This window comes from Zalophus californianus, chromosome 1 (genome assembly GCF_009762305.2).
Source record: "Zalophus californianus isolate mZalCal1 chromosome 1, mZalCal1.pri.v2, whole genome shotgun sequence".
In the NCBI taxonomy this organism is placed as follows: domain Eukaryota; kingdom Metazoa; phylum Chordata; class Mammalia; order Carnivora; family Otariidae; genus Zalophus; species Zalophus californianus.
Window position 1 is genome coordinate 1,453,547 of NC_045595.1, and position 18,999 is coordinate 1,472,545.

At 54.9% G+C, this 18,999-nt stretch overlaps 1 protein-coding gene across 7 annotated transcripts in view; it reads left to right on the forward strand.

Annotated features, from left to right (window-relative positions):
- Positions 1-18,999, forward strand: part of DOT1L (DOT1 like histone lysine methyltransferase) — a 65,467-nt gene that overhangs the window by 10,192 nt on the left and 36,276 nt on the right. For all 7 annotated transcript variants that reach the window (XM_027582529.2, XM_027582536.2, XM_027582530.2 and 4 more), the window contains exons 2-5: positions 6,007-6,050; positions 13,828-13,902; positions 16,875-16,938; positions 18,623-18,851. In XM_027582529.2, the coding sequence (XP_027438330.2) occupies positions 6,007-6,050; positions 13,828-13,902; positions 16,875-16,938; positions 18,623-18,851 (412 nt within the window). The remainder of the gene's footprint in view (positions 1-6,006; positions 6,051-13,827; positions 13,903-16,874; positions 16,939-18,622; positions 18,852-18,999) is intronic.

The following is an 18,999-nucleotide window of genomic DNA, read 5'->3' on the forward strand; positions in this document are numbered from 1 at the left end:
ATGGAGCTGGCAGGCGGGTTGCCCGGGCACGCACCCCTCTGTGCACCTCTGGGTCTTCCCTTGCCTCTGCAGCCCGCCTCTCACCGACACCCCTCCAGTCGTGCAGAGGAGGTCCTGAGCTCCCAGTGCTCGGGCGCCTGGGCTCCTGCCCTTGCAGAGGGCATCTCAAAGACCCTCCTGTGCACACTTCTTGTGCTGAGACTGCAGACCTGCCGGGGACAGGCTGGTGGCAGAGCCAGACCTTGAGTTCTTGTCTTGGGTGCTTGTTCTCAGGTTTGTCCTCAGGGTACAAGAGGGGGCCGGGCCTGGGCTAGTGAGGCAGCTGGGGCTCCCTGCACGCTCTGTCCCTCTGTGCGTGTGCCGTCCACACACCGTCTGTGCTGGGCAGTGCTGAGGACACAAGGGCCGGTGGCCTCACACTGCCACTGGAGTTGGGGAGGCGAGTGGTAGTGGCAGGTGACAGAGTTTCGTGTCACCTCCGGGTGTGATGACTGCCTCCTGGGTGGTGTGCAGCGTAAGACAGGGACAGGTTGTACTTGTCATGGACGTTTTCACGTGCTCCCCGAGGCGGAGGGCCTAGTGCAGCCCGGTGCCCGCTCTCCCAGTTAGCTGTGTTCACTAAGCAGGGTTTGTATGGAAGAGCCTCTCTCAGCTGCTCCGTGTGGACGCTCCCGTGCAACTCGTGGTAGGAGAGTGGGCCAGTCCCCACGCTGCGAACAGACGTTCCTGCTGTGGCCAGCGCCAGGCTGGGGACACGGGCTGTGTGTGTGCATGGAGGGGTCCCTGTAAGGACCCCAGGGTTGGGGCGCAGGAGGAGGAGGAAAGCGGGGTATGGGTCACAAGACAAGGGCTGCTCGTGAATGCAGGCTTCCTCGGGGCTGTTCTCAGTCTAACCTTTCCGGGTGGCTTCTGGCTTCTTTCTTCTGAAGGCCGCATCCACGAAGTTGGAGTTTCTGAATCATTTATGGTGACCACTGCATCTTAAATTACACACCTCAGGGCCACCAGTGGCAGCTGGCCAATTCCTGAAAGGATCATTCTGAGACCTTTGGAGGCCCTGTTGTAAACTTTTTTCTTCCTTTTTTCTGCTTTTAAAGCATTGAGAAAGCTGGATTTCATTTTCTCACAAGAAGAGATCAAATTCCAGGCACCTCTGCCTTTCCAGGTCTGTGGATCTTGTGTGAGGCGAGTCAGCCTGGCAGGCTGTGTGGGTTCCTGTGAGGACGGGGGGAGGGTGCGAGCCCCACATCTGCACGGGCCTGCCACACGGCAGCTGCTCAGGCTCCTGTTGGCGGTGCTTGCCCCCGCCCTGCTGTGCACGGGGCTGGGCAGCTCGTCCTTAACTGTGGTGCTGCTCTGACTCAGACCCTTGTGGTCAGGGGCGTTTCTAAGAGAGTCACCTGTGCTCCCGGGCTGGCTTATCAGCCTTAACACAGAATCTGTATTGGTTAGCTGTGGCTGCATAACAAATTAATCCAGATTCGCAGCCTAAAGCAACACGCGTTTATTTTCTCAGGGTTTCTGTGGTCAGCAGTCCAGGAGCAGACATAGCTGGGTGGTCCTGGCTTGGGGTCTCTCATGAGATTGTGGTCAGCACATAGGCCAGCCGGGGCTGCCTCATCTGAAGGCTGGACCCAGGCAGGAGGAGCTGTTCCTGCCAGCGCCCTCGCAGGGCTGCTGGTGGGAGGGAGGCCTCAGCTCCCCACCATGTGGGCCTCTCCATGGGGCTGCTCATGACCTGGCAGCTGGCTTCCCTGTGACCCAAAGGAGGAGTGGGGGAGGGACAGAGAGAGAGGCAGAGAGCGCTTTGGTGGAAAGTTCCAGACTAACTACCTTTGGCATCTCTGTAGCTACTTGTCCTTGTGCTGTGCGAGTCTGATGGTGTCTTCTGTAGATCCTGTGACATAATGTCTTCTCTGCTTTTTCAGGGTCAGTTAGTACGGGAGTCAGGTGAGCTCCTGCCAAAACTCTGAATCTGGGTTTCATTAACTGTTGTGGACAGCAGTAGAGTAGGGTCATCGTGTGAGTGTCTTACAAACTCAGTCTTTTCCTACCGGGGTAGGGGGGTGCTTTTAATAATGCTAGGCGGCATTACTTCTGCAGATGTTTTTGTTTACAGCTTTTTTTTTTTAAGGTTTTTTATTTATTCATTTGAGACAGAGAGATACAGAGAGAGAGCACAAGCAGGGGGAGCAGCAGGCAGAGGGAGAAGGAGAAGCAGGCTCCCTGCTGAGCAGGGAGCCCGACACAGGGCTCGATCCCAGGACCCTGGGATCACGATCCGAGCCGAAGGCAGACGCTTAACCATCTGAGCCACCCAGGCGCCCCTGTTAACAGCTTTTTTGAAGTATAACTCACATACCAAATAACTCACCCATTTAGAGTGTGCAGTATTCACAGAGTTGTGCAGTCATCACTACTATCAATTCCAGAAACTTCTGTTACTGCAAAGAAACCTCGTCCCCATTAGCGGTCACCCCCATCCCCTCCCCAGGCCCCAGCCCCCACGAGCCCCTTCCTTTCGTGGATGAGCCTGTTCTGGACGTGTCACCCACGTGGACTCACACCCCGTGTGGCCTTCTGTGTCTGGTTCCCTCCCTGAGCGTCGTGGGCTCGGGGTCCGTCCCCGGGGCCGCGTGTGTGGGTGCCTGGCTCCTGTCCGTGGCCCGGTGTTGTGCCCGTGTGTGGGGGACAGGTTGTGTTTGTTCATCTGTTGATGGACACTTGGGGTGTTTCCACTTTTTGGCTATTAAGAATGCTGCTACTGTGACCGTGCATGCACAGATTTTCGTGTGGATGTATGATGTTTCTTTTGGGTGTATACTTAGGGGTAGGATTGCTGGACCGCATGGAAATTCCACTTAAGCATTTGAGGAACGGCCAGACTGCTTTCCAGAGCAGCTGCACCATTTTACGTGCCCACCAGGCAGGTGTGAAGGCTCTCACTTCCCCATCCCCACCCCAGCACTCAGTGTCCATAGTTTGGACTCTGGCCGTCCTTGTGGTTTTGATTTGTGTCCCTTCATGGCTCAGGAGGTGGAGTATCTTTTCATGTCCTTATTGGTCTTATTGACTGGCCATTGGAGCATTTTCTTTGTCGCAGTGACCATGTCAATTCATGTTTTAATGGCCTTATTTGTCTTTATTTTGAGTTATTCGAGTTCTGTATATGCACAGGCATGCATTAGGGGTCCTGTGGGTTTGGTTCCAGACCACTGCAGTAAAGCAAGTGTCTCAGTAAAATGACTCACGTGAATTATTTGGTTTCCCAGTTAACATAAAAGTTATATTTACGCTGTACCGTAGTCTGTTAAATGTGCAATAGCGTGATGTCTAAAAAAAAAGACCATGTACTTCTCTAAAAATGCTAACCGTCATCTGAGCTTTCAGTGAGACAGAATCACGGATCACAGATCACCGTAGCAAATATAGTAATAATGAAGTTTGAAATATCGTGAGAATGACCAAAATGGGACACACAGACACCAGGGGAGCCAACGCTGTGGGAGACACGGTGCTGATACACGCTCATCCCAGGGTGGCCACAGCCCTCAGCTTGGAAAAGCGCCCTCTCTGCACAGTGCAGCCTGGTGAGGTGTGCCTCTGACAGATGCTGACGCTGTTCCGGAGAGATGACTTGCAGAATTTTTCTCTCATTCTTTGGTTTGTCTTTTCGGCTTTCTTGATGCTGTCCTTGGAAGCATCATTGTTTCGTTCTGATGAAGTCAGCTTAGCTGTTGTCCCCCCCCCCCCCCCCGCCGCCGCCGCCGGGGGAGGTTTATGTGATCATTCTGGGAAAGGGTGGCTCGCTGCCAGGCAGGGACTCTGATTGCCCTCCCCTCCACCCTGCATGCTCCTCACCAAAGCACTGGGTGCTGCTGTGTCTCCTGCCTCGCTTCAGGTCCCACCGCTGCCTCATGAGAGGCGCTGGGGGCAAGCTGGTGCTCAGCGTCTCCATCTGCAAAATGGACTGCTGGCTGTGCACGCGGAGGGCTTGGCACCCCCTGAGCTCAGTGGTTGTGTCACACGCTCACCTGCGTGTATCATGCAGTCTCCCGAGCTCCACGGATGCCACCCACCGCTGTCACTGTCAGATTTCCCACCTCGCTGGTGCCCACATGGCGGGTGTGGACCTAGAGGGCCAAGGGCTGAGTGGACAGGCCCGCTCGGTGATGGGCCTGGATGCCTCCGGTCGAGCCACGGGGAAGGATGGCACTGCACGCGGGCACAGTGGTGGTTCACAGTGTGGGCTCCTAGGCGAGCGGTCCAGCAGCAGGAATTGTGGCTTCCTCCTTGTTTCCGACACTCACAAAATAACAGGGAAGTGCCCACGAGGAGTTTGTGGGGACTCTGAAGGTAGCAGTCTGGGTTCGTCTGGTTAGAGGAGCTCCATGTTTGACGGGCCAGGAGGTGTGAAGACGAGGCTGAGACGAGCAGAGAAGCTGTTTCCTCGTGGATGTCACCAGCTCCTCACTCCTGCCCACCCTCCTGGTGCATCGGAGCACCTGGGTGTGTTCCCGCTGACTTGGGACCCAGAGGGTATTGCGCAGGCTGGTGTGGCTCACCAGCAAAGCTGGGGCTCCTGTGTCAGAGGCCGGGGGTGTCTGCTGGCTCCGTGTTCCTTCCCCAGAACGTGGGGGGCAGGCAGTGCTGGGCCTTGGGACTGCTGTGCCCGCGGCCCGCGAGGAGGCTCTCCTTGTGGCCAGTTCCCATCGTTCCTTTAAGGCCTTTTGAGGTTGGGCTAAAGCTGTCTTCGTGTGCCCAGCAGAGCTGCCCCAGTTGTCTTCCGACATTTGCCAGGAGGTCTTGGGGCCACTAGTTCCCATCAGCGGTCTCCACCCCAAGTTTCTGAGTCGGCAGCACGCCGATGCTGCAGGTCAGTCAGGTTCCCCTCGGTTGGGACCGCTGGGCTGCCTGCCTTCCATCTTGCCCCCCTGCCCCCGCCATACCCGAAGAACAGGACTGCAAGTGACGTGTGTCATTTGATCCTTCGTCAGTTGGAGGATATTATTAAGAACATGGCAAGGTTGGCTCTTCATTTGCCTTAAAAAAAATAAGGCTTAGCACAAAATTCCACACAATGTGTGATTCCATTCATGTAAAATGCCCAGAAACAGGCAAGTCCACAGAGACGAGAGTGGATTAGTGATTGCCAGGGGCGGGGGAGTGACGCCTCATGGGGACGGGGTCTTTCTGGGGTGTTGAGAGTGTTCTGGAATTAGTTCATTGCTTGCACAGCGCTAGAAGGACTGAAAAGCCACTGAGTTGTGTACAGGAAGCAGGTGAGCTCCAATCTGAGAATCCCGTCGGCATGGAGCTGTCCCTCCTCCGGAGGCAAGGGTAGGGCCCACGGGTACTTGGAGTCGTGTTGACCCTTACGCCGGGCCCTTGCCCCCTGGCGTCTGCTGTAAGGTGGTGCAGGGGCAGGCTTGTATATACCCTCTCTGTGGTGCAGCAGGTGCAGCGCTCACATCAGACCCGGCGCGTCTGCTCTGGTTTCTGCGAGGTCTGGGCTCAGTTGGCTGCCCAGACCCCACTGAGAGGCCTGGAGGGAGCCCTCAGTCTCCTCTTTGAGGAGGGCACGGCAGCGAGCCCCCATGCTGGGGGCACTGTGAGGCTAGCGGGTGTCTGCTCTGGCAGGAGGGCGGCCCCGTGAGTTTTCCCCATGGTTGGGTGGTACTTGTGTTTCCCCATTTTACAGATGGGAAAACAGAGGCCTGAAGAGGTTCAGTAAGTCAGAGCCAGGCCTGTGGCTTCCAGGCTGCAGCAGCACCTGGTGGGGGGGGGGGAGCGGGTGGGTGAGTGCGGGGGTGCTGGGAAAGGAGGGTCGGGGCGAAGACTCCATCCCAGGCCCCTGCCCCACTGCGTGCGGCGGAGGGACAGGTCTTCCCCAAGAGCGGTGAGTCCAGCGTGGGCAGGGGTCCCAGAGCAGCACCTCATGCCCTGGGCCGGGTCCCTGCACCCTGCATCACCGGAGGGTGTAAATCCTCTCCCTTTGTCTTTCAGGACAAACACCACGATGCTGCTCATGAAATCATCGAGACCATCCGGTGAGTGCGGCACCTGCCAGGGTGGGCGGCCCCCATGCAGGCCACCCCAGCTCTGCTTTCTGGGCTTACAGCCTGCCTTTTGACCCCGCTTTGCCCTGCGTGGCTCCTCTTGGTGAGCACCTCAGGAGGACTTGAGAAGCGACAGCTTGGTCAGAGGCGGCCAGGTCGTCTACGTGTGGCCCCGAGCAGGTCTCCGTGCTTCTCGGAGCCTCAGATCCTCCTGTGAAGGGGAGGGAAATGCCAAGCAGGCAGGGTGCTGGGGGCTCCCCCACCTCTCCTCACCACCTTGCTTCCTTCTCCTCCCCCTTGGATTTGGTGCTGACTCAGCCTTCCCGCGGGGCTGCTCCGCTCAGTACCCTGCACAGCCTTTCGCCAGCTTGTTCCCTGAGTTGTGTGGAGAAGAGCGCCGCCCCCCCCCCCCCAGGCGGGCGACCTTGACAGAACCCACAGAAGGCTTTCTCCGTGCCTGCCTGGGGTCTGGAAGGACCTCCAGAGTGCGGGCCGTGGCCGCTGGGCGCAGTTCTGTAACTGCTTCTTGCTCTGTGGTCAGGGACCCTGTTCTTCTCTGAGCATCTGTAGTAAAGCCGGGGGGGTCCTATGTCTGCATGGCTTTGGCCTCTCTTGCTGTGTTGTTCCTCAGAATCCTCACCTGCATAGCCACCCCCGGGCCCCTGCTGTGATGTCTGCAGGAAGCTGCCGGGGCTGGAGACAGGGCTGGGCTGGTGGTGCCCCGTGCATCAGCCAGGAGGGCAGGGCCAGCTGTGGTGGGGCCCTTTCCCTGCCGCGTGGTAGCTGGGCCGTCAGCCCAGGCCACTGCAGCTGCCCAAGCCTGTCGGGTTGGCTCTGGGGGCCAAGCAACGCCTCCGCACAAGATCGTTTTCAATTTTAAGTGAAATAATGTGTGCAAATGTTGCAGGGTGGGCCTGAAAGCAATCAGTGGTGTTAACTAGTTGCCTTAGTTTGATTTATGTTATTTTTAAAGAAGGCTGCTGGTTAGGAAGTGGGAGTGCCGAGGTTAACAGGGAAGGCTCTGAGTCAGGTGGCCTGGCGTGCGCCCCGGTGGCCTCTGCGCCTGTTTCTCATCTGCGGAGTAGGGTGCTTCTCCCTGTGCAGCTGGGGGTCAGCGTCCGTGCTGCGGCTGCTGAGCCAGCCCTTTGTCTGCTGTGGCCTCGCCCTCTCCCGGGGCTGGCCAGAGCTGCCCGCCTACAGGCCTGGTCCTCATGTCCTGGGTCTCAGAAGCCCGTTACCTTCTTCCTCTTTGTCCTGCAGACAAGTTCTGTTCACTGGCAAGATGGTCAGTACCTCCTTTTGTTCTTTCTCTTATTTCACTTTCTATAATGGAGAATTTCCAGCAGACACAGTGGTAGACGGAGGGTGTCATGAACCCACGTACCTGCCACCCAGCCTCGCGGTGACCAACTCATCACCACTCACGTGTCGTCTGCACCTCCGTCCACTTTAGTCTTTGCTATATTTGTATTTCTTAAAAAAGCAATTGAGATAGGACGGCGGTGCAAGAAACCACACGTAGGCAAGGTGCACGCTCCAGCCGGTGTGGGTGTGCGCGCCGGTCTCCCTGTGTCCTCTGTGGTCTGCTTGCCCTCCACCACTGTCCCCAGGCAGCCCCCGCCCCACCGTGTGCCCCTGCAGGTTACGTCGCTTGTTCTAGAATCTTACCTGCAGGGACTTGTTCTGAACGCCCTTTTCTTTTTCCTGACTCTTCTTTCAGTCGGCACAAGACTTTGAGATGCTCCCTGTTGTGGTGTGTATCAGTCGTTTTTCCTCTGTTACTGAGTGTTCCGTTGTAGGACAGACTATAGTTTGTTCGTCCTACCAGACGATGGCCATGTTTGGGCTGCTTTCAGCTTTGGCGATTATAAATAAAGCTGTTACGAACATTCATGTGGGGGTTTTTTGTAGACATGTCTTTTGTTTCTTTTGGGTAAATACCCAGGAGCGGGATTGCTGGGTTTTATGTCAACTGACTTTAAGAGGAACTACCAAGGTGTTTTCCAGAGGGATCATCCTGTTTTGTACCCCACAAACAGTGCAGGCACATCCCTGTAGCTCTCCAGCGCACCGGCATGTGGTGTTGACATGGTTTGCTTTTGCTGGCCTAATTTGAGCTGTGTAGTGGTATTTCACTGTGGTTTTAATTTGCTTTTCCTAATAATTAATGACGTTCATCATCTTTTGCCTGTTTTTAAGAATTGATTTTACTATTGGGGTGCCTGGGTGGCTCAGTCGTTAAGCGTCTGCCTTCGGCTCAGGTCATGATCCCAGGGTCCTGGGATCGAGCCCCGCATCGGGCTCCCTGCTCGGCGGGAAGCCTGCTTCTCCCTCTCCCTCTGCCTCTCCCCCTGCTTGTGCTCTCTCTGTCTCTCTCGCAAATGAATAAATAAAATCTTTAAAAAAAAAAGAATTGATTTTACTATTGAAATTTTGCTGTTCTTTACATGGTCTCATTACCAGTCCTGTATCAGATGTGTATTTTGCAAATGTTTTCTTCCTCTATGTGGCTTACCTCATCATATTCTTTTTTTTTTTAATTTGATTTATTAGGGGCGCCTGGGTGGCTCAGTCGTTAAGCATCTGCCTTCGGCTCAGGTCATGATCCCAGGGTCCTGGGATCGAGCCCCGCGTCAGGTTTCCTGCTCGGCGGGAAGCCTGCTTCTCCCTCTCCCACTCCCCCTGCTTGTGTTCCTGCTCTCACTGTCTCTGTCTCTGATCATGACCTGAGCCAAAGGCAGACTCTTCACCAACTGAGCCGCCCAGGTGTCCCTGCCTTTTCATATTCTTAACAGTGTCTTTGGAAGAATAGATAGCTTAAATTTTAATAAAAGTCCAATTTGTCCACATTTTTCTTTTATAATTTGTGTTTTTCACCTCCTAAGAAATATTTGCCTAATCTGAGGCCACAAGGGTTTTCTCCTATGCTTTCTAGAAGTTTTATGGTTTAGGTTTTCTATTTAAGTTTTCATCCATTCTGAGTAAGTTTTTACATATGGTACAAGGGATGAGTTGAAGTTGATTGTTTTGCATGTGGATGTCCACTAGTTCCAGCACACTGTTTGTTAATGAGACTGTCCTTTCTGTCTGGAATTTCCATGGCACCTTCGTCAGAAGTCAGGGGACAGTGTGGGAGTTGGTTTATTTCTAGGCTTGGTTCTATTCCACTGACCTGAAGAAAACCTTGATTCCTTTGGCTGTAGAGTAAGTGTTGTGGTTGAGCAGAGTTAAGTTCTTCACCTTTGTTCTTCTTTTAAAATACTGCTTTGGTGGAGCCCCCGGGGGGCTCCGTCAGTTCAGCGTCCGACTCTTGGTCTCAGTGCAGGTCTTGATCTCGGGGTTTTGAGTTCAGGCCCCATGTTGGGCTCTGTGGTGGGGGCGGAGCCTCCTTAAAAAAATAATAATAATAAATATTGTTCTGGTTATTTCACCTCCTTTGTATTTCCGTATAAATTTTAGAATCAGCTTATTGATTTTTGCATAATTTTGTTAGGAATTGCATTGAATCAATAGGTCTTTTGGAGAGATTTGCCCTTGAGGCTTCCAACACTGGGTCTTTCAATTCGATGAACATGGTATATATATGTCTGCAGTTCTCTCAGCAGTGCCCTGTTATCTAAGTGTGGGGTCTTGGACACCTTCTGTTAGATTTATTCCCAGATAGTTGAGCTTCTGGCACAACTGTAGATGAGATTCCATGTTAAATTTTATTTTCCAGTTGCCTGCTGCTAATAAATAAGAACACAGTTGATTTTCATATATTAACTATGACTTGTTGCTAAATTTATTGATTCTAGTACTTGATTTGTAGATTTCTCAGGACTTGCTCTAGAAATGAATATACTTGTGAATAGGGACAGTTTTATGTCTTTGTTTCGGTTTTCATGATTTTATTTCTTTTCTTTCTCCTTTTTGAATTGGCTAGGACCCTCAATACAATTTAGCGTAGAAGTGGTAAAAGCTACGGGTTTTTCATAGATTCCCTGTGTGAATTTGAGGGAATTCCTTGCTATCCCTGATGTTGTTTTTCCTAGGTGTGACCATGGCATTGTAGTTATATTAAAAGAAGTCTGTAACTTTTACAGATGAATGCTGAAGCATTTATGAATGAAATAACGTAGTGTCTGTGGTCTGCTTCTGAATGATAGGGAATATGGGTGCAGAAAAAGTGTTTGGCCAGAGTGTCTGCTCGTGAGAATAGCTGTCAGTGTGGCTAGAGGCAAGTGGCCTGTGATTTTGTCTTAACTGTGGTGACATTAACCTTGCTCACCTGCTCCACCATGTCTCTCTGACGTGTAGTCACTGCTTTTCCCCTTTTAATTGATAAAGACCTTGGGGGGGAGATCCTTGGAGACCATGCAAATATCCCGTTTCTCCTTGGACTTTCGCCCCCTGATTTTAGCGTCCGGAGGTGGCTCTCACCTGTCACGACTGGTTACTGTTGCTTCTGAAGGCGATTTCTCTCTTCTCGTTCTCTGCGTAGTTATTGACTGGAATTTTTCTGTGAGGAAGAGCTGTTCTCTCATACGTGTTTATTTCATTCCGTGAGCTATAACCCACTACTGCTGTTTCCTCACTCACGTTGTTCCTGTGCTGGCCATGTGGGGCTCTGTCAGTGTGCACCCTGACCCCTTGGCCTGCCCCCTGCCTTCCCGAGCCCGTGCTCACTTTCTAGACCACAGATGCTCCAGAGTCACCTTGAAGTGCCCGTGTTCCAGACATCTCCGAGGAGCTCTGGTCTCTTTTGTTGGAGAATAGTTTTTGCTATTTTTTGAGATTGAGTTGTCTTCTCCTTGCTGAGCTGTGAGAATTCTTGACATACTCTGGCTGCAAGTGCCGCATGAGATACTGTATTACGTGTGGCGCGGCTGATTGTGGTTTAATGGCACCTTCACCAGTGCGAGTCCTTAGTGTATCCGTTCATTTTTGGCGGTTACTCCTCTGGGTCATGTCCAGGAAATCTTTGCCTGCCCGAGTCGCAAAGGTATTCTCTTCTGTTTTCTTCAAGAAGCTTTAGTGGTTTCAGCTTTTGTGTTCAGGTTTAAGGTCAGTTGTGAATGGAAGTTCGTGTATGTCAGCTGGGGGTTTGTATTTGTGGGGATCGAGATTAACTAAAGAGACTTTGTTTCCCCATCAGGTCGTCTTGGTGCTTTTATCCAAAAGCCAGTTAAATGTTAGCCTGCGTCTGTTCTGTGCGCTGGGTCATTGATCTATCTCTTCATCCCTCTGCCAGCACCACGTTCTCCTGGTTACTGTAGACTTACAATGGGTCTCAAAGTAAGGTGGTTAAATCTTTTAACAGCGTTCTTTTTTAAAGATTATTTAGGCTAGGTTCTCAGTCTTTGTATGTCAGTTTTAGAATCAGCTTGTCTTGTTTCTCAGAAAGCCTACTGGGCTTGTTCTAGGAATTACTTCCAGTTAGCAGTTCAGTCCAGGGAGAAGGGCCATTTTAACAACGTTGAGTCTTCTGTTCTGTGAACATAGTTTCCCTTGCTTTCTTTCGTCTTTGATTTTTCTCAGCAGTGTTTTATAGTTTTCAATATAGAGGTCTTGCAAATCTTTCATTAAAATTGTCACTAAAGGGGCGCCTGGGTGGCTCAGTCAGTTAAGCGTCTGACTCTTGATTTTGACTCAGGTCATGATCTCAGGGTCGTGATGTTGTGCCCTGGGTTGGGCTCCGCGCCGGGCATGGAGCCTGCTTAAGGTTCTCTCGCTCCCTCTCCCTCTGCCCCGCCCCCACGCACAAGTGCTCTCTCTCTCTCTCTCTCAAGTAAATAAATCTTAAAAAAAATTATCGCTAGGTATTTATGTTTTACTGATGTTTTAAATGGTATTTAAAAACTTCATTTAAAAATTCTTTGTTGCTGGTATATGCAAACATAGCTCATTTTTGCTCACTGACCTCATGTCTTGTGACCTTGCTCAATTCACGTAAGTTCTAGAAGCTTCTGTGTAAATTCTTTAGGATAGCGTATTAATTTGTGTATTAAATTGTGTGTCTGAATGGAGACATTTTGCTTCTTTTCTAGTCTTTATGCTGTTCACTTATTTTTCTTGCCACGTGGTGCTGGCCAGGGCCTGTCGTAGAGCGTTGAAGGGAAGTTGGGGGCCGGCCTCCTCACCTGTCCCCCCCCTTCTGGGAGTGCTCAGTCTTGTGCCAGTGGTCTGGCGGTGTCTGTGGGACCGGTACCTTCCTGTCCCGTTGGGTCTCCTGACCTACGCCGTGTGTGCTGCTGAGCAGAGCTTACCGTACAGAAGTGCTTGTGAGGAGGGAAGGTGGGGACCCCGGGGCAGGTTGGTGCTTGGAGGTGGGCACTGCCTAGCTGGCCCTGGTGACTGAGAGTGGGGAGGGGCCGCAGAGTCTGGGGCGGGAGGGCTGCTGTGTGTGTGTGTGTGGGGGGGGGCCTGTGTGTGTGTGTGTGTGTGTGTGTGTGTGTTAGGGGGCTGGCGGGGCACGATGAAGGAAACTGCCAACTGGACTCAGCAGCTGCTTCCTGCTCCGGCGAGGGAGTCTGGCTTGAGGACACAGGGGCGGGGCGGCCCTCCCTCCTCCAGGAGACCTCCAGTCCCCACAGAGCGGAGCCGGCCGGGAGCCCGCAGGGAGCCGGCAGGCAGAGCAGAGACAGTGGGCGCGTGGGCAGCACCCCCCTCACGCCTCTTTCCACCTCTTGCTTCCTCGGGCTTGTTATCCCGCGCGGGGCTTGGGTTTGGGTGTTTCCTGTGTCTGGTGAGATGATCCTACTACTTTCTATCCTTTGTTCTGTTAATGAGGTGAAGGGCGGTGATTCATTCCTGCGATAAACTCCATCTGATTAACATGTATTGCTGACTTTAGTTTACTAGTAATTTTAGAGGATTTTTGGGTCTGTGTTCATGGGGGATATTGGTGGATAGATTTCCTGTTTGATACCGACTTTGTCTTTCCAAGGCTTTGTCTCCCTCTGGTTTTGGCATCAGGGTAACACTGGCCTCCTAAAACTGAAAACGATTAGTGTCATTCTTCCTTAAATGTCTGGATTCCCCAGTGAGGTCAGCTAGACCTGGAGGTCTGTTTGTGGGAAGGTGCTTGATCAGGGAATCGAGGTCTTTCGTAGGGTCGAGGCTGTTGAGATGTTTCCTTTCTTCTGGTTTTGTTTTCGCCTATTTGTGTCTTTCCAGGAATTAGTTCATTCCATCTAAGGTGTCAAATCTCTTGGCGGGACGTTTTCCGTAATGGCCCGGGTTTTCTCTGGAAGATCTGTAGTGTCGACTCCTCTCCCCTGGCTCTTTGTCAGGGTTGCATCAGGATCCAACAAAGGTTACGCCTTGGGATTGGCTGGTGTGTTTCTCTGTCCCTTTACTCTGTCGGCTCCCCTTCATCTCTCAGTTTCTTGCAGCATGTTTGTTGAAGCAGCCTCTTGTCTTGGGCTCGGGTAACTCGTGGCGCGGCACTTGCCGCTAACTCCTGGGGCACACAGCGCGTGCCGAGCTCTCTGTCTGGAGTGGGTTGGTTTCCTCGGCTCCATCCCATGTGGGCCCATTGGCACCCAGGAGCCGACCCTGGCGGGGGCTCCACACACCATGTGAGTCCCAGCGTCAGCCCCAGCCTCACGCAGTTTGTTCTGAAGTAATGCCACCCTTTTCTCATTGCGCATTTTGACTTGAATAATGAGGATTTTTTTTTTTTTTTTTTTTAATGTTTGGGAGTTAACAGTATTTAAGACAACTGAGAGTAAAAACTAGAGCATGGGGAATAGTTTTCACTGTTGGTTCTGCTTTTGTGTTTCAGATGGGTCTGTGAAGAGATCCCAGACCTCAAGCTTGCTATGGAGAATTATGTTCTGATCGACTATGACACCAAAAGGTGAGCAGAGCTCTGTCCACGCTTGCTGGGGACGCAGCCTCCCGTCAGCTCTTCTTCGACGGCACAAGCTGGTCTGCAATTTCCTTTGAGAGTTGGCTGTCGCCTCCATGAAGTTATTTTGGTAGGAAATGTTTATCAAATATTGGCAGAGGCTGTCAGAGCGAGGACGGAATTGGAAATGCCACACTGCGGAAACGGCGCCTGGTATGTGTGAAGTTGGCCCCAGCTAGCTGCCGAGGGGCCGTGCTCCCTGCGGGCGGCCGTCAGCAGCCAGTGCTCCCGCCTGGGGCCAGCGCCTCTGCACGGGCCTCCTGGGGCTCGGGCTCTGGCCAGCCCCCGCCTGGGTCTCAGTGGGTTTGGTCCGTCACTGCGCGTCCAGCCCTTTGGCCGCTCCTCGCAGTTTCCTGCAGGCACGTCCTGGATCTCAGAGGAGAGTCCTGTGGGTGGAGAAGGGTGAGGCTGTCTCTGGAATGCCTGCCTGGAGTTTTTTTGTTTCTCTTTGAGAAGGAAGGCTGACATTCCAGGCTCCTGCCGTTTTAGCTCTTGGCAGGCTTAGCAGGGGCACTGCGGTATTCGCTGAAGGATTGTGACCTCTGTGGGCTTTGCTAGCTCGCTCTCCATAAGGTGCACAGTCCAGGGGCCCCTAACAGGACCCGGCACCCAGGTGTTGTTGACCTGCTCTCACTTTTGTGTTTGAAGGGCCTCTTGGTCTGCTCGTCAGCCCTGATCCCATTCCCCTGGCCTCCTGCCTTGTTCCCCATTTAATAATTGGCCCAGCATTTGAGAAAGAAGAGAACTGTGCTCACTCCTCACGCAGAGAGCATCCAGGCCCCTGGGCCCTAGGGTGGCCCCGTGGACTTGGGTGGTGCATGTGCATCTGGTAGCGTGGGCACACACCGAGGAGTGGGGTACACCTCTCTCACTCCCAGGGTGAAGGTGCAGACAGGTACTGACCCTTGGACCTTAGTCGTTTGGCCAGTGAAACAACGGGTTGATTGCTCTGTGCCTGGCTGAGAGCAGCCAGCATTTTTCGGGATAGTATTGCTATAAGATGTTTGCAGCGGGGGTGTTTGAGGTTCTTCCCCTCCATACTCAGTTGGCTTAGAAAAGACGGGGAGTGGGCAGCGGGGGGCCAGTCTGGAGGTATCCATCTGAGGGACCGGTGCGGCCGCAGGGTCAGGTTCATGGTGGGGGAATCCTCATTTCTCTCTCAAGCAAGGTGGCAGCAGGGCCAGCCCATAGCGTTTGTGCATCATCCAGGGACAGGCCTCCTCCGGGGTGGGCTGAGGCCTGGGTGGCTCACAGCTGTCCAGGCTGAGGGGGACCACAAGGAAATAAAATGACAAAGTAGTGCCTTCGTTTTCGCCTGAGGGCTGCATGAGAAACTAGGAGCCAGAGGTCTTGGATCTTTCATTTTGCAAATTAGGAGGGCGAAGGAGTGTCACTCAGACGCTGGGCATTGCCAGGGCTGCGGACTGCCAGGTCCTGGTTCTTGTGACCTTTTGCCTGGCCCCGTGCTGAGCGGGGGCGGGGGCTGGGGCACCTGCACCGCCGGCACTGCCTGTGTCCGTGGCCCGCTCCTCTGGAAGAGTGGCAGAGCCCACTGTTGCTCTTGGGTTCCTGAGTTCACCACGTTAGCCTGGGGGCGGCTCCGTCATCGTCCTTTGTGAGGACCCATCACGCTTTGGTAGTGACTGCTCTTGCCGCCCGCTCACCACTTCTCGCGCTTTTCCACCGCAGCTGTCCTACGGGGGCCTTGGACTTGCTGTCGGGGGCACCGGCTTAGTTGAATCCTTTTATTTCTTTTGTAAAGGAAGGGTGCACATGCTCTCAGGGTAAATCTGGGGCCGAGGATGAGGGGCAGGCTGTCAGTGAAGATGCAGGGGACAGTGGGGCGGGCGGCTTGGGGTGCACACAGCATGGTCATTGCTTCCCATGTCCTGTGTGTGGAGGGGCCTCTCCCAGGCTCCTGGTGTCTGGCTCGGGGAGGAAGCCTCCTTGCTGCTGTGTGTGCACGTAGGTGGACAGAGGCCCCCAGCTGACGTGCCCTCCGTTACAGCGCGGACATTGGAGCACGTCCCCGGGCACTGCTCATATCGGGCCAGCCGTCCTCTGCGGGGCATCCCGGGCACTGTCACAGGCTGAGCAGCATCCCTGGCCCCACCCCTTTGATGCCACCCCTTCGATCCCAGAATGTCCCCAGATGTCCCCAGATGATGCGCAGTGTCCCCTGGAGGCAGAGTCAGTCCTGGGGGGACCTCCTATGTTGGATTTCGTTGAAAGTAATACCTGGAGTAAACGTGGTGGGGTCTGGGAGAGTCCTGTCTCATGAACCGCTCCCAGGCAGGCTCTCGTTCGGCACCTGACGTGTACTGCTTGCATCTGTGGAAGCGTCGGAATCTGTAGGGCAGGTGTTGGGGAGTGTCCTCTTCTGCCACAGGAGCATCAGTGGGCCCTTTCTGCCGCTGGGTGGACCCCATGCCCATCAGGTTGGGGCTGAGATGGAGGCTCCTTCCGGCCCGGGGAAGGAAGTATGGCCCGTGCACACTGCCCTGGGGCAGTGGGTCCGGCTTGGGGAGCAGGTGGGATTTCTGTCCATCTACTGGGTGGGGAGTCTGGGCTGGCCAGGTCCCAGCCGCAGGGCTTTATGAAGGCTGTGTGGAGCCCTCTCTCTCACCTAACATCTGCTAGGCACACCATTCACCTTGGGTTTGACCGGTGAGCCGTGACCTCCGCAGGCTGCCCTGAGGTACACGATTTGGCCACGTAGCCAAAGACTGCCTGAGCCCCAGATACTGGGCTCAGCCTTGTTGCCCACCCGTGGTTCTCCTCGGTGCCCTGTGACCTCTGCCTTCTCACCAGGGGAGAGCTGGCTCTGCATGTCCAGGAGCCGTCCCTCCCGAAAGGCCTGCCAGGCCCATGTGGCTTGTTCTGAGCTCTGCAGTGATCAGCACCTTCCCTTGCCTTTTCAGCTTCGAAAGCATGCAGAGGCTCTGTGACAAATACAACCGCGCCATCGACAGCATCCACCAGCTGGTAGGTGGCCTCTGCCCGCCCCTCACGTGCGTCTGCTTGTCGGGGACCCATGGGGGGTTGCTCCACCCAGCTGTCGTCACGTTTTCTGGGTAGTTTTTTTTTTTTTTTTTTTAAGATTTTATTTATTTATTTGTTAGAGAGAGAGAGAGAGCCTGGGCCAGAGAGAGTGAGCGAGAGTACAAGCAGGGGGAGCTGCAGGCAGAGGGAGAAGGAGGCTCCCTGCTGAGCAGGGAGCCCGATGCGGGACTCGATCCCAGGGCACCGAGATCATGACCTGAGCTGAAGGCAGCCGCTTAACTGACTGAGCCACCCAGGCGCCCCTCTGGGTAGTTTTAATGACATGCCTCGCAGACCCCCGCAGACCACCCTGGAGTGCGGGGGTTCACACGTGCGGCGTGGGGCTGGCCACTGCTGACCCCCAGCGGAAGGTGTCTCAGGAGCTGCTGTTGGGACCGGGCTGGGGGTGGGGGTGCGTCCTCAGCCCCTGTCCCTGGCATGATGAGTGCTCATCCTGGGGTCTCCAGTGCATATGGACCTTCACATCGCTGCCCCGTCCCCACTGGCTGAGGCAGGCAGGTGCGGTCAGGAGCTTGCCCGGGGCTTCTCCTGTCCCTCAGCCAGCTGTGTTGTGACTGTTTTCCTGCCATCCCTTTGGGATATTCTGCTTACGGAGAGGCCTGGGACTCTGTCCTCACCTCCCTCTGCTGCCATGCTGGGGTCTGGGGAGCCTTCGCCTGGTGAAGAACAGACGACAGCCGGGCCGGGCCATGCTGCAAAAGCGGTTCCAGAGAGCGCGTCGCTCCTGTTTCTAAGGACGTTTCACTGTCTAGGCCGGGTGGGCTCCTGCCGGGGGTGGGGGTTCTCCGGTAGGAGCCTTGCTGTCAGGGGAGGCTATGGCGGGGTGTCGGGCCATGCAGCCCTGAGGGCCTAGCACGGGCTGGCCTGGGCTCTCTGGGCAGCCATCCCCATCACTGTTACTGACGGGAGGGGAGGGGGATGCTGAGTCAGATGAGTATGTTCTGGCCTCCTGTGTGAGGGACCGGGGTTCAGAGAAGTTCCTCTGGGTGTCAGCGGTGTGGGCCCCCCCGGCCCACTGCCTCAGCCCAGAGCCCTCCCCTCGGTTTTGTCCTGGGTAGGAGGTGGGGCCTGGGGCTTGGGGCCGACCTGGGCCGCTCGTGGTGGCCAGGCCACGTGGCCTCCAGTGCCCTGCACGGCAGTGGCCTGGTCCCAGGCTGGGAAGGCCCTTGGGAGCTGCCAGGGCCGCAGGAGGCTGAAGGGCAGCTGACATGAGTCGGAAGGGGGCAGACCGTGAGGGGTTAGGGCACCAGGCCTCAGTGGCGCCCCAGGGCTGGGAGCCTGAGGACTCCCTCCTCGGGTCAGCATGAGCTGGATGGGGTGCCTGCCTGGTTCTGGCCCCTGAGGCCCCTGACAAGGACCCACGAGGCACTGGCTCTTTCCGTGGCTCTTGGCTCATTTCTTTTCCCAGACAGGCTTTCGGGTGAAGGCGCAGCTCCCCACTCAGTGGGGAGTCTGCTTGAGCCCAGGATTGCAGGGTGGCCTCTGCTGTCTAGGGAGGCGGCGTGGCCGGCTGCCCGCGAGCATGCGCACCATTGTCTGGCGTGGGCCGGTGCCGGGGCGCAGCGCCGCCCGTGTGACGCGTGTGGTGCTTTCTCTGCCGTCCTAGTGGAAGGGGACCACGCAGCCCATGAAACTGAACACTCGGCCGTCCAACGGGCTCCTGCGGCACATCCTGCAGCAGGTCTACAACCACTCGGTGACGGACCCTGAGAAGCTCAACAACTACGAGCCTTTCTCCCCCGAGGTGTACGGGGAGACCTCCTTTGACTTGGTCGCACAGATGATCGACGAGATCAAGATGACCGAGGACGACCTGTTTGTGGACCTGGGCAGTGGTGAGTGTGGGCAGGCCGTGCTGTGAGCACCACCAGCCTCCCTGGCCCCCAGATATGGAGGGGGCGGCTCGGTCAGCACACCAGGTCACCCGCAGCCCTTTGCGGTGGGGGCCGCCCCTCTCTGCAGCAAGCTGGTGCTCTGCACAGA